General features: G+C 44.6%; 1 protein-coding gene across 11 annotated transcripts in view; it reads right to left on the bottom strand.

The window, feature by feature from the left end:
• Positions 1-12,546, bottom strand: part of LOC116943713 (catenin delta-2-like) — a 273,044-nt gene that overhangs the window by 147,838 nt on the left and 112,660 nt on the right. For all 11 annotated transcript variants that reach the window (XM_076067973.1, XM_032956809.2, XM_076067972.1 and 8 more), the window contains one exon: positions 2,826-2,860. In XM_076067973.1, the coding sequence (XP_075924088.1) occupies positions 2,826-2,860 (35 nt within the window). The remainder of the gene's footprint in view (positions 1-2,825; positions 2,861-12,546) is intronic.

Below are 12,546 nucleotides of genomic sequence, written 5' to 3'. Positions count from 1 at the left end.
TACAACTGGGCACTCCACCATCCCTTAAGACACACACACAGGGGGTGTTGTTCAAACAAAATCGTCGCTCTCTCCTCTACAGTCTTTGCTTTCCCTCCTTCCCTGCGGAGGCGACGTGGCCCAGGGGTAGTCCCGTTTGCGCTGCTCATTGCAAAGTTTCACACTTCGAGCACTTTGGCCACAGTCCAAATGCGCAAAATTCATCGCAATGAGAATGGCATGAATACTAATTAGCTAAAATTATTATTTTACCAGTTTTCTCCCTCTGAATGTGAATTAAGCTTTCATACAATGGACATGGCGTTCGGTCAAAAATATAAAGCTGCGGTACCGCTGTGCCCTAAGCACTTGAGTCTGAGAAGCTTCGATCAAATTCGTCACAGCAATGCCACTGAGAAGCTCGCACATTTAGGCCCATTGCTCTCTGGAAGAAATGAACACAAGTTCTAATCTGTGTACACCAATTTTTGTTTAAATAGTTCGGTGGTACGCTGCATGTACAGTATTGTTATGTTAGTTTGGCGATGTTAAGTAATTGGATTCGCAAGTTGGTTAGTCGGGTTCTTTGGCTACGGAGATAACTGGTTATTTCCTCAGTGATTTCTTAAGCAGGTGGAATATTTGTTGAGCTAAGTCCCCAAAAGTATTCAGTCACTGCCCGTATCCATTCAGAGTTGAGGTGGAAGGCTCACTCATGACACCTCTCAACGCACTCCGCAAATCTCGGCGGAATTTAAAAGGATGGCTCACAGGCTCAATATTGTACCGGCAATTGCTTTCCAGGCCAAGAGGTGAAGGATCAAGGTCCCAGATGCTCACAGACACTGTTATTGTGTGGCCGAGATGGCTCTTGAAGTCTCTGATCGGCCCAGATTCCGTTTTCCGGGAGAGAACAGTGACGGCGTTTTGGCTGGGATTGCTTTGTTAAAGGTCGGGGGGTCACCATCACAATGCATATCATAACACGGGTGAAGGGTGGGAATTATTGGGGTTTATACTGAATAATATTACAAGCCGCAGATGCAGAGATGGAAACAAGAGTCGCGCGAGGAGGAAAAACAGAGCAAGTGACAAACGGACAGAAAACGTCAAACAATAAAAAGAACACATCGCAACTTCCAGACACGCAGTGACAACAAAGGGAACAAACACCTTCTCACGTGGACAGACAAATAAATATAACAGGCGAGTCGGCAAGGACAAATCGAGAGCAAGAGGGAAGTTGGATGTTTCATGCCGAGGCAGACAATGGGTAAGAAAGGTACAGTGAGGGAAGGGTTTGAGCAGAGATGGGCAAAGGTATGGCGATAATAAAGGCTAGAGCAAGGAATGTGACAGTCACCCCTAAAGACTAGGGTTTCATAATCACCCCTCGCACCCTACCATGCTACTTGTTTCGTTGACAACCGCCAGATGTGTGCAATGTATAATGACTTAAATTGCACTTTAATGGAGAATAAAGGTGAATGTGGTCGAGGTTGCAGTTCGGTGAATATGGAAAGGGGGTGGCGTGGGACAGTGCGAGTACTAGAATTTTACACTTTGCTGCGGCTAGACTTTGCCCAAATGGACAGAAAAGCGCCATACTGACGTTTAATTACTTCCAGGATATTTAAAAAATATGTACTTTGGAACTCTGTCAATCAACTGCTGGATGAAGGCCTCCTCATGGCTTGTTGATTATAGGGGTATTTGTTGCGCAAATAATTGTTGTCCTTCCCCCGCACCTCGGATTAGCATAATTGTCTACATACAGTGAAAAAGAAGTCCAACATTCATTTATTGCGTTAAGGGTCCAAGACGGATGAAGTTAGATACCACTCGCCACTGATGTTAGCCATGGTTAGGAATCGAACTCGGGTCTCCCGAGTTCATAGCAAAGGGCATGAACCACCACATCACTGCTGCGCCCCACATGGATAAACCTCACGCTAATGTGTGATGGCGCCTGTTCCGTCTGTGCAAACGCGGCGACGTGTCACAACCCAAGCAAAACTTCACATTGCACAGCCCTGGCCGACACATCGGCACCATTCATCCAAAACACATACAGTTGCACCTTCCCGCCAATATAATACCTGACAATTTGAACGCTTCTAAAATTACTGAATTTGCAACGCTGGCGCTGACGCTTGCAAATGAGACTCATCCTGGTCTCGAGCTCTCGCCTGATGAAACAAGTGAACTTCACTTGACTGTGCATTTACAAGGTTTGAAACACCATGAATTCTAAATATCCACCTATGATTGCCTTAGGGGCTTTATACAAAGTGCACGACACAGCCAACTAATAGAAGTGTCACGTGAATCAAAATTTAGCCAAATCTATTAATGATTCAGCAGCACCACCAGTGTTGCTGTTGGACAGCCCTCTCACAACATTTAAACGGCTACAACGTTTCGCTTGAGATTACATCCAGCATCATCAGGTTGAGATCTGAGCTCCTGCTAACAACCTAACGAGGCCGAATGTAATCTCCAGCGAGGTGTCGTTATTCATTTGAACGTTGTGAGATTACACTCCAACAGCAACGCCGGTAGTGTGCTGAAGCAGTAATACAGATGGCGCGTTTGATTCAAGTGACATGTTTACAAATTGGCTGTGTGGGGTGGAGGATGCTTTACGACGCATATTTTTACTTGAGCCGACCAAAAAACCTCCCACCATTTTACGAATCGTAAAATATCGATCGTTAAGACCTACGTATGAAGTAAACAAAACGCACGCTTAGTATTACAAAAACGTAGAAGTGCCCGTCGTGTGCGTGCGTGTGTTGTATAGTAACATAAAGCCCGTGGCGTGCGTGCGCACGAGGCTCTCTTACCCGACGTTCGCCAGTGAAAAGAGTCATCTGTCGAGCTGCGGAACGGGAGAGAGACAGAAATCGCACAACTTGGTCAGCGGAGGAGCAGCAAGCACCATCACGTACACAGCTCGCACGCTCAGACGCACACTCGCATCCTACCCGCACTCCTGGCAGGGCTCGGTATAACTAGTCTCATGTAGAAACGTCTAAAAAAATAAATAGATCCCATTAATGACTTCCTTGTTGTCGGAGCAGCAGAACTGGTTTTCGCTCCTTGCCTGTTTAAGACGAGGGAGAGAAGCAAGAAAAAACCCCAGAAAGACCCACCCCTTAATGACATCTCAGGCTATTTAACCTGTGGGTGTGGGCTGTATGTGGGTGGAAGCTTACGGCTACTCGCTCTGTTCTGTGCGAGTTTCAACTGCAGCGGCACAATACTTTCTTTCAACACAATTATGCTACGCGCAGTCGCTAAACAGCGTCGAAGTAAAGTATTAGACTGATACAATCGTCCAATGACAGCAGAGACGCAACAATCCGGCAGGCGACACCTCAGGATATCATAATCACTCAAGAATCGAAATACATTTACTCAGGGTTTTTTTTTACCAGCTGTTTACAAGGCATATTTAATAAACGGAGGCTTGTGCATGTTTCTGTCGAAGACAAATAATAATTTTTTGGCATTTTTTGTACTGGGTTAAGCTGAATTCAGTAAAAATACCAATTCAGGGTGTTTTGTGTCGTCATTAAAGACGAGAATTGAAAAAAGAACCGTGCACATTTTTTCCCCTCTTCAGTGGCAGATTTAGGTTTAAACTTCAGGTCTGAAGCAATCAAAACCGCATCTCAACCTTAAATTCACAAATGTCCCATCCTACAACACTCTGTACGCCCCTGCACAGCATCAACTCATTCACATGTGCAGTGATGCATCATGATGTTGGATGGACACTGATGCAATGAAGGAAACTGGTCCCCCTGCCCCCCAACCCCGGCCACCCCATCTTATTTCTCCCCCTCTATCGTAGCCCAATGCCCGGGATCCTCAAGCCCGTGGGCCCTGGTGCAGTTACACCGCCTGCACACCCGATGGCTAGGCCACTGCACAAGTGAACCAGCACACGGTAATTGTAAATGCGCACGTACATGAAGACTGTGTGCTTGCCGCTGGGATAGGCATGCAAGAATGGAAATGTTCAGACACGTCTCTCTTTACTCCCTCCACCTCGAAAGATAATGCCCCCCGCCGCCTCACCTTGTTAGCCCTGCTCAGGCAGCCGAGCAAGAGTTGTCCACGAGCACCCATTATTATGGCTGGCCGGGCAACACAAGGTAGCGGACAGAGCCCCAGCAGCAAGCACGCTTGGCTGCCAGCATATACCCAATACAGAAATAGTTTGTCGGCAAAACTACAGAAGGTACTGAATTAGTAAGGCTACTGACAGGTACAGACATTGACTGTCATTGATGATGTAAAGTAAAGCTGGAAGCTGGGCTTCGGGTCTTTGGAAGGCACGCATTACCACCATGCCCATCTATCTCTTTCTCACTGATGCGTTTCAAGACTGAGTTAACTCTTGCTCATGCCAACTTATATTCTTCCAAAACAATTTCCGCAACACTTCCTCTACCACGCTGCAATACCGCCTCCCTCAGCATTCAGGGCATCATATTTTTTGCACGGCAAATACTGCCCAGAGGTCATAATGACCACAACCAGTGATGCCATCAAACCTCACCCATCGCTTCCTTCCATACGACAGATTACAAAGTTGTTGCTACGCCAATAACATGCCTCAGAGGTCTGCGCTCACAGCCAAACGACGTGAACGCACATAAACATAGCCGGAAAACCACTTTTGTTTAAAACTCCCTTGGTTTTGGTTGTAGCATTCTTATTCAAGCGCGATGTAAGTATGCATAATTTACTTAAACCACGACATATTGAGCTTCTGAAGCACCGTTACGAGTCTACACAACCACGTGCATAAAGTAGCAACAGTGAATTGACGTGTTGGGAGCTTGTCGGTCAGAGTTGTGGACACTTATTATCTCTGACATAGGTGGATTTTAATCTTTCTCGAGGAAGAACGGCAGCCGAAGGCCTGATACCCGTACGACCCGCACAGACGAAAGATAAACTGTGCATCTTGTGTGGTTATTATGGCGGTTGCAAGTACACAGGATCGGGTCAATAAATCAATCAAATGCTTTGTTTAAAGCCAAGCGCGAACACATTGAGGTGTGACTGCAGAGTGAACTGCAATTTGCGCAAACAAGGGCAGCGATAATGACGATTGAAAGTTGCTCAAAATTGGTGTTTTGGATTAAAATGTTGAGTTCCCAAAATAGAAATGGCACTAAAAGCAGTGCTTAGGTGATTCATACAACATCATTTTTTCATCCATCTTTTTAAATAACTAATCGATTTAACATCAGTTTTTAAGTGGTGGTGCACCAGGCAAAAAATGACCTCAAAAGAGCAGGAAACCAAATTGTACACCCAGCGTGACGCGGTGATGATGACGATCACGATTACCGTGCCATCAATCCCGTACCACTTTGCCCTCGCGTCCGGTTCCATTAAAATTCAGGCGTTGAGCTCCACGTGCGTGTAAAGTGTTTCATTATTCATGCAAATAACATGCAAATGTCATGCAAATCTTGATAAATCAATGAATGAAAGCAAACATCCATAGATTCATCGATTGACGAATCGATTCGCACCAAATTTATGGAGGTAGAAAGTTCACCGACCGCACACCTGTGGCTTGACCATCCACGATTGACCGCGAAATCCCTGTATGCGTCCCGAAGAAGCACTGTACTATGACTGCACTGCTCGCGATGATGATGCTGCCTTATTATAATACACGCGCCATCTCATTTCCCATACAGGCCATCACGGGGTCCCGATTCAGTGAGGCAGTGTGCTTCAGGTTTACCTTCCCCCCCCCCCCCCTCAAAAGTATTTTATTAACAAAAAGATTCAGGTACACACAAACACGTTATGGATTATAATGCAATGGAAACCTGTCTAAACCGCATGTTTCAATGAACTGTGCAACTCTGGTGCCTTCCTAAGCTCTGATATTCCTGCAGGAAAACAAAATGGAGGGGGGGGGGGAAGTGCCTAAATGTCCCCATAAATGTTTAGAAGAATCAATGCCCACTGGAGGAGAGGTAAGTGAAGGCTTCCCATGTTTAGGGGTAAGGTTCATCCCCTGCCCCTTAGTTTTGCACTGCAGATGCTCCCGAGCAGCATATTTTGACAATTTATTGGCCCATTCCTGCAGTGTTGGTGGAGTAGGTTATAATGTGTGCGTTTTGCCATAAAATTGAAATTTTGGAATAATGTATTTGCCTGCCTGGAAAGGCCTTGCGGTTTCAATCCACACAGGGACGTTTATGGTGAGGGTGAAATGCCTGTTTTGTGAATGTGGTTCAAGTAGCAAGTGATCATTTGAAAAAACGTGTTAATGTCTGGACATTCCCACAAGGCATGTCTGTATGTTTGAGGGGTGTCCGGGGGCATCGTGGGAAGTTGGGAGAGGTTTTGTCGAATTTGGCTATTCTTTGATTAGTTAAGGAATAGCCATGTAGACATTTAAATTGGGTTTCTCTGAGGGGGGCGAGTGAAGATTGTTTTGCATACTACAGTAGCTCAGATTGTCTATTTCGGCACTTCCTACTGGGGCAACATTAAGGGAAGACCAGGTTTTGTTGGGTTTTGGTCGTGGTACAGAGGCGGCTTGTTTTGTTAGCAGAGTGTAGTCGACTGAAAGCTTGTTTTTTTTGTTCGGGGTCCATGAGCCACTCTGTTGCTTGGGGGGCAGTAAGGTAAAGAGATAGTTCCTTTTCCCGCAACGCCGCTCTGAGTTGGGCATACCTAAGAAATTGGGAAGCGGGTCAGTGGTATTCTGTGCATAAGTCATGGAAGGGTCGTATGTTTCCGGTTCAGGTTTACTTTACATATACTTGTATGCTATTATTTAATGTATTTTTCTTTCTACGTGACTTTACCGAAAGAACCAAAGAGTAATACTTGTAATATGTTTGATAGCATCTTCATGTTAGTCGTATTTTACGTAAAAAAATACTTCCCATTTCATGTTTGGGTTACAAAAGGAGGTGGTGTCGTATTACGAACTGTGAACCAAACCATATTTTTCCCCATATAACTTTGAGTTTGCGGATCGCGGATTTGCCAATCGCGGCTATTTAAAGAACGTAACCCCTCCCAAATGGGAAAAATGTGGGCGTATTCCTTATTCGATAGTGGCAGCTTTCATGTACAGTAACACAGCATAATGAAAGCAACGGGGCGGTGCTCATCTCTTGTCGAAAGCACAGAATTTCCACCTTTCCTGGTTTCTCTAGGATCATCCTCTATTGGACGGAGCTGCCCTGCGTAATATAAAAATCTTGCGAGGACATTAAAAGCCCCGGTTTTTGTTGGTTGCATAACGATATGCCGTTCAAGACAGCGCATTTAAAGACGGTTTGCCTCTCATTCCAATATCGTCAGATATTCTTCCCATTGTCTAGTTTTTTTATACCCGAGCCAATTCTGGAATTTCCACATTCCCATGACAGTGACCAGTATATCCACAGGAGTACCATTGCTTATGATTCACAGAGTGGTTCTTACTTTAGAGGCTGGAAGAGTTAAGTAGAGTCCCCAACTGGGATTTGAGCTTTGAGCTCACAACTTTCCAATTCGAAAGGCGCATACTTAAAATAGTGCACCCGAACCCATTTGGATTATGCATAACATATCAATGTTAGAAATAGCATAAAATAAAGGATGTACATTGTTTAATAGCAAGAGAGTAACGTCAGCAATGAGAATTATCAATATATTATGTTAATGATTATCGGTATCGCCGCATTGATGACATGAACATGTGCAGCCATTTAGTCGATCCACTGATGCATGAGAGCGTCTCCAAGCCATGTGGGTCGTTGGAGTTATCTGACCATACTTCACCATGCTGGTCAGTGCCAGTGGGTGATCAGCATAGACACGAGAGCATAGATGTACAGGGCAACGATGGAATTTGCTGCACTGCTCTGTTGACCACCATCCAGTCCTGCAGTCTATGACAGCATGGAATACGTGGTGGTCACTTGCCCAAGCACTATCCAGCCACAAGCCTGCTTAGCTTTCGAGATCTGATGAGAATGGGAGCATGCCGATTAATAACACACACAAAGAGGAAATTAAAGATAACACCAAACTAAGAGTGGAAGTCAAGTAGAAAACAGACATCTTAGCAAATTAGTTCAATGTACTTGCACAAGATGTAAACTATTTTAAATACATGTCTGGTTTAATAAAACCATCCATGTAAAGCATCTGTCATGCTTAATTACATATCTGTGCATCTTGGGGGTGTATAGGAGCAGAAACTATTCTAAGCGAAACAACAGTTCAATTACATTTTTATAAAAAAACCACCACTTTTTTCAAATTTTCTTGCTGTGGTTTTCACACCTGATGATGATTGATTGTGTTGCAGTCGAAACCGTCGTGAGAATTTTATTGTTTTATATTTTTATTATTTTATTGTTTCCCTTCTACGTGACTTTACCGAAAGAACCAAGAGTATAGCTCCAATTACATCGATAAAAAGGTAAAGTTGCAGCAATGCAATAATTTGCTCATGCCAATGCTGGCAGAAGGACCTCCAACAGAGGGAAATCTAGACAGCTCTCCGAGAAGAGATGATGGCCTCTCTCTTCCATGCTGGCCATACTTTATCCCACCACTAGTGACCTACCGATCGACTACCTGCGGTGAACCCATTCATACTGCAAGGAGGAAATAGGCGGGGGGAGAATTTAAGAGATTTCCCCCTAATGTTTCAACTCCCGTGCCGATAGATCGGATCGAACCAGTGACCTCTGAACCACAAGTCCTGTGTGCTGCCCATTACACCACAGATTGAAAAGTCATTTATTTTAGATCGGAAACTCATTTCGTTAGAACTGCATTGTTGTGTTTCATTTGTTGTCCTTTTCCCGCACCTCCGATTAGCACGGTTGGCTACGTACGGTGTGAAAGAAGTTCAGCATACATGCATACATACAGCAGCAGCAGCACCCCTTACACCAATAAAATCCTTGTCAAAATACACATCTAACCTGCCTGGCCTTGCTGTGCCTCAAGTGCCTCCCCATCCCTTCACCTGCCTTGCCGTGTGATGTACGTCCATCTCCTCATACATAAACAGTCTCTTCCCAACACATTCCGTGCTTCATGGTTTCGTGGATGACATCCATAAGGGGCCTGGCGCACGTGCGATTTTTGGAATGTCCCCCATATGCGCTGCACGGAGCGTACCAGAATCATAAGCAGTGCGCAGATGGATGCAGAATTCAGGCAGGCACGTACACAAAATTGCATACACGCTCGGCATGGCTTAGACATAGGCAATGAATCAAGGCTCCAAGTAAAACGTTTGAACATTGTCCTGCAAGTGAAAAACTTACAAATCCATTAAAATGAGTACATGGAGTATAACACGGAGCAAGCAGATCATGTAAAGATTGTGCAAATTATGCAGGAACAATAAATGGTAATAATATACCGCACACACCGATTATGAATATCGCATAAATTATTGAATTTTACATTTTCACAGCTTTGATTAAATTCGAACAAGTTCGTAATTGAAAAAATGTTGAATTCTACTTTTTTTTTACTTTAATAATAAATGTACATACAAAGTCATTCTTATAACCTATATTATGCCAAATGTGTGGGCTGGTGATGGGTGGTGTATTGCTCATTCTACTCAGCGGTGACATAATTTTTTTTATTCCTAGGCATAGCAGCAATTCCCACATCTTAAAAAAACAGACCATAAAAGCTCCCCCCCAGAATGCACTGCTAAAAGAATCGGATCATGTGTGGTTCATATGCCATCTGAAAAATTTCAATTTGAAGGCGAGAATTTGTAACTACGAGGCTGTAATGCGGCACGCGCAGACTTCAAAACGCAGGACGTGCCACACCAGCCATTGCTCAACACTTAACCCTTGTGTGCACGAATAACTGAATCCAGGGACACAAACTTCCCACCGCCAACGTAGCCCACCCTCCGCTTTCTCTCGCGGTCCCTGGGACAATTACTACTGCAACACAGTGGAGGGAAAGCATCCCTCGGAGTCAGGGGAAGACTGCCAGCAGAGCCGATGCCGCCACATTCCAGCACCCTCCACTGACATTACTTCCTTGGCCAGCACCAACGCAGCGGCCGCTTACGGGTGCCTCGTTAAAGATTCCGGATTGGAAAGGGTTACTGTAAATGTCGGGGCTTGACCCTGAAAATTAACATGTCAAACGACTCAAACATAATTATGTTGTATCATGAGTTATCAGTAGACAAGCATTGCCATGCATTTTTATTTTAGACACTACTGATATCAACTCTGAGCAATGAAGCTCCGTCTCACATGCCTGAAAAATACTGACAAGCGTCGGAGAAACACAATTGAAATTGAGATTTTAAAAGCACATGAATGCGAACAATTGTTCTTTGAATGTTTACTGCAGCAACCCTTCACTTCAACCTATTGATTTAATTACGTGTGCATACAACGTGGTTTAACAAAAAAAAATATATGAAACGGAACCACTTTTCTATGAAGTATTGTAACATTCTGACCACCTCATATTCACACATAGAAATTGTATACGGATAGATAATATGCACACGATAAAACACACTTCGTAATGTTCCAATGTGAAACAATACACGAGTAGCTGAAACAATTTTGCTGACGTCTGATAGACTTCTCAAGGCACAGACACGCAGATAGTTGCATAATATATGCCCATCATATAGCGGGCAAATTATATGTCTGTGCATGCACTGCCACACGCTTTAACAAAATAAATAAAACTGGATTCGATACAATACAGACGCACCGCGGGTTTAACGCGTTTCACGTTCAATCACCTGCAGCCATGACCCAGACCCCGAATGTTCCGCAGGCTTCTCTTGCAGGGAGACGACTGCCATCCCTACGCCTCCCCAGCCTCACCCTGATCCGTGCTTAGAACACGCCACGGGCATTTATATAACGGGGGTGCAAAGGATATAAAAAAACATTTCCCACTCACTCTGTAAGCCTGGGACGCCTTTAAGAGAGCCCCGTTGAATGGAGGATGCCCACAGCAAGTCAAACGAGGCAATTTTTTATTTCAAAAGTTAACGGATTAAGTGGAAGGGTGGCTAGCTCTGCTGGACGTGGACGCACGGTGCATGCAGGAAAGCCAGCGGACGGGTGTTCGGACGAGGAGACACACTGCACACAAGACACCAGCATCTCTCCCCCTCCACCTCCCCACGGTGCTCCCCCCCACCTCCCCCTTATCCCCCACTGTCACACACCCTCTCACTCCGCTTGAAGTGAGCGAGATTCGAAAAGTGGGAGAGAGGCGGATATCGCGCCCGTTACTACGACGCTTTATCGAGCGCTGGGGGCTAACTGTGTCAAACAAGCACACGTGGAACGACAGGTCGGGTTTAACGTCAATCCCAACGAGATCGAAACAAAAAACAGGCATTACTCCCGCACCTCCCCCATCACTTCTGTCACAAAGCTCAGCCCAGCTTATACACTCTTCTCACTGGCCGATCCCTCTAACCCGGCTCGCAAAACGTTAACCTGCCCTTACACATCGCACGCTATGGGATACCATCGAGCCCCCAACCCCCATCCTCGTCTACGTCTTGGAGAGCCACTTGCAACACATGGGGCTCTTCTGGTCCACTTTCAGGAGACAGCACCGCGTAGCCTGCGCATGCACACACACATGCGCAGTCACACGAGGCACTGTCGCGCGCGACTGTGCATCGGCGCACGCGTGTGTTTGAATTGCTCCGCAGATGTTCATTAACAGACCACAGACACGCACTTCACGCAACGCAAGATACGCATCCACCGAGGCAAAAACTATTCAACAATCTTAATACCAAACGCATGAGAAAACGATCGTACTTTATTTTGAATGTAGTCAATTATTTCATTAGATTTTACGTAACTGCTAAATATTCTTAAGCTCATAAATAACGACGTACATGTTCCAATTCTGAAATCGTCAATTATTGACCTGTATTTAAATGACTCAAATAGCTTGTAAATAAGCACATTTCTTTACATACATGTTTTAAATGATTAAATTGTCTATTCAAATTATTTAACTTATGACAATAAAAACTAGCACAAGAATTTACTGAGCATTTAAAAAAAGATAAAGGTTTACTGAAAAATAACAAAATTATGTGCACAAGTACCATGTATTAATTAAACAAGCCATCAAATAAGCATATAGAACAAGCGTTTTCTAAAACATGTAAAAAATAGTTCCAAACAGGACGCGACATTTAAGTCATCGGCAAAAGAGCCTTGTTCCAAATTAACACCTCCCTGTAGCAACGGTTAAAACAAAGAAATCTTCGTCTGGTTTCCATTCCACTCAAACTCATCATCAAAACAACCACCCGAGGTTGCGGGCACAAGTCACACATTAACATCGGACCAAATAATGTGGGGTCAAGGTGGGCGCCAAGTCGAATCAGACTTTGCTCTACGAATGACTGCACTCAAGATGATCCTTGAAAATATAAACTCTTCTGTTGGCGTCTCACATTGGAGCTCAAACCTCAACCCTGCCAGAAGCATGCTCACTCAGCCCCTGTTATAGTAACGCAATGAGACTAAG

Source organism: Petromyzon marinus, chromosome 19 (genome assembly GCF_048934315.1).
Source record: "Petromyzon marinus isolate PM22_M1 ecotype Great Lakes invasive population chromosome 19, UKy_Petmar_22M1.pri1.0, whole genome shotgun sequence".
In the NCBI taxonomy this organism is placed as follows: Eukaryota; Metazoa; Chordata; class Hyperoartia; order Petromyzontiformes; family Petromyzontidae; genus Petromyzon; species Petromyzon marinus.
This window is presented reverse-complemented; position numbering and strand designations above follow the sequence as displayed.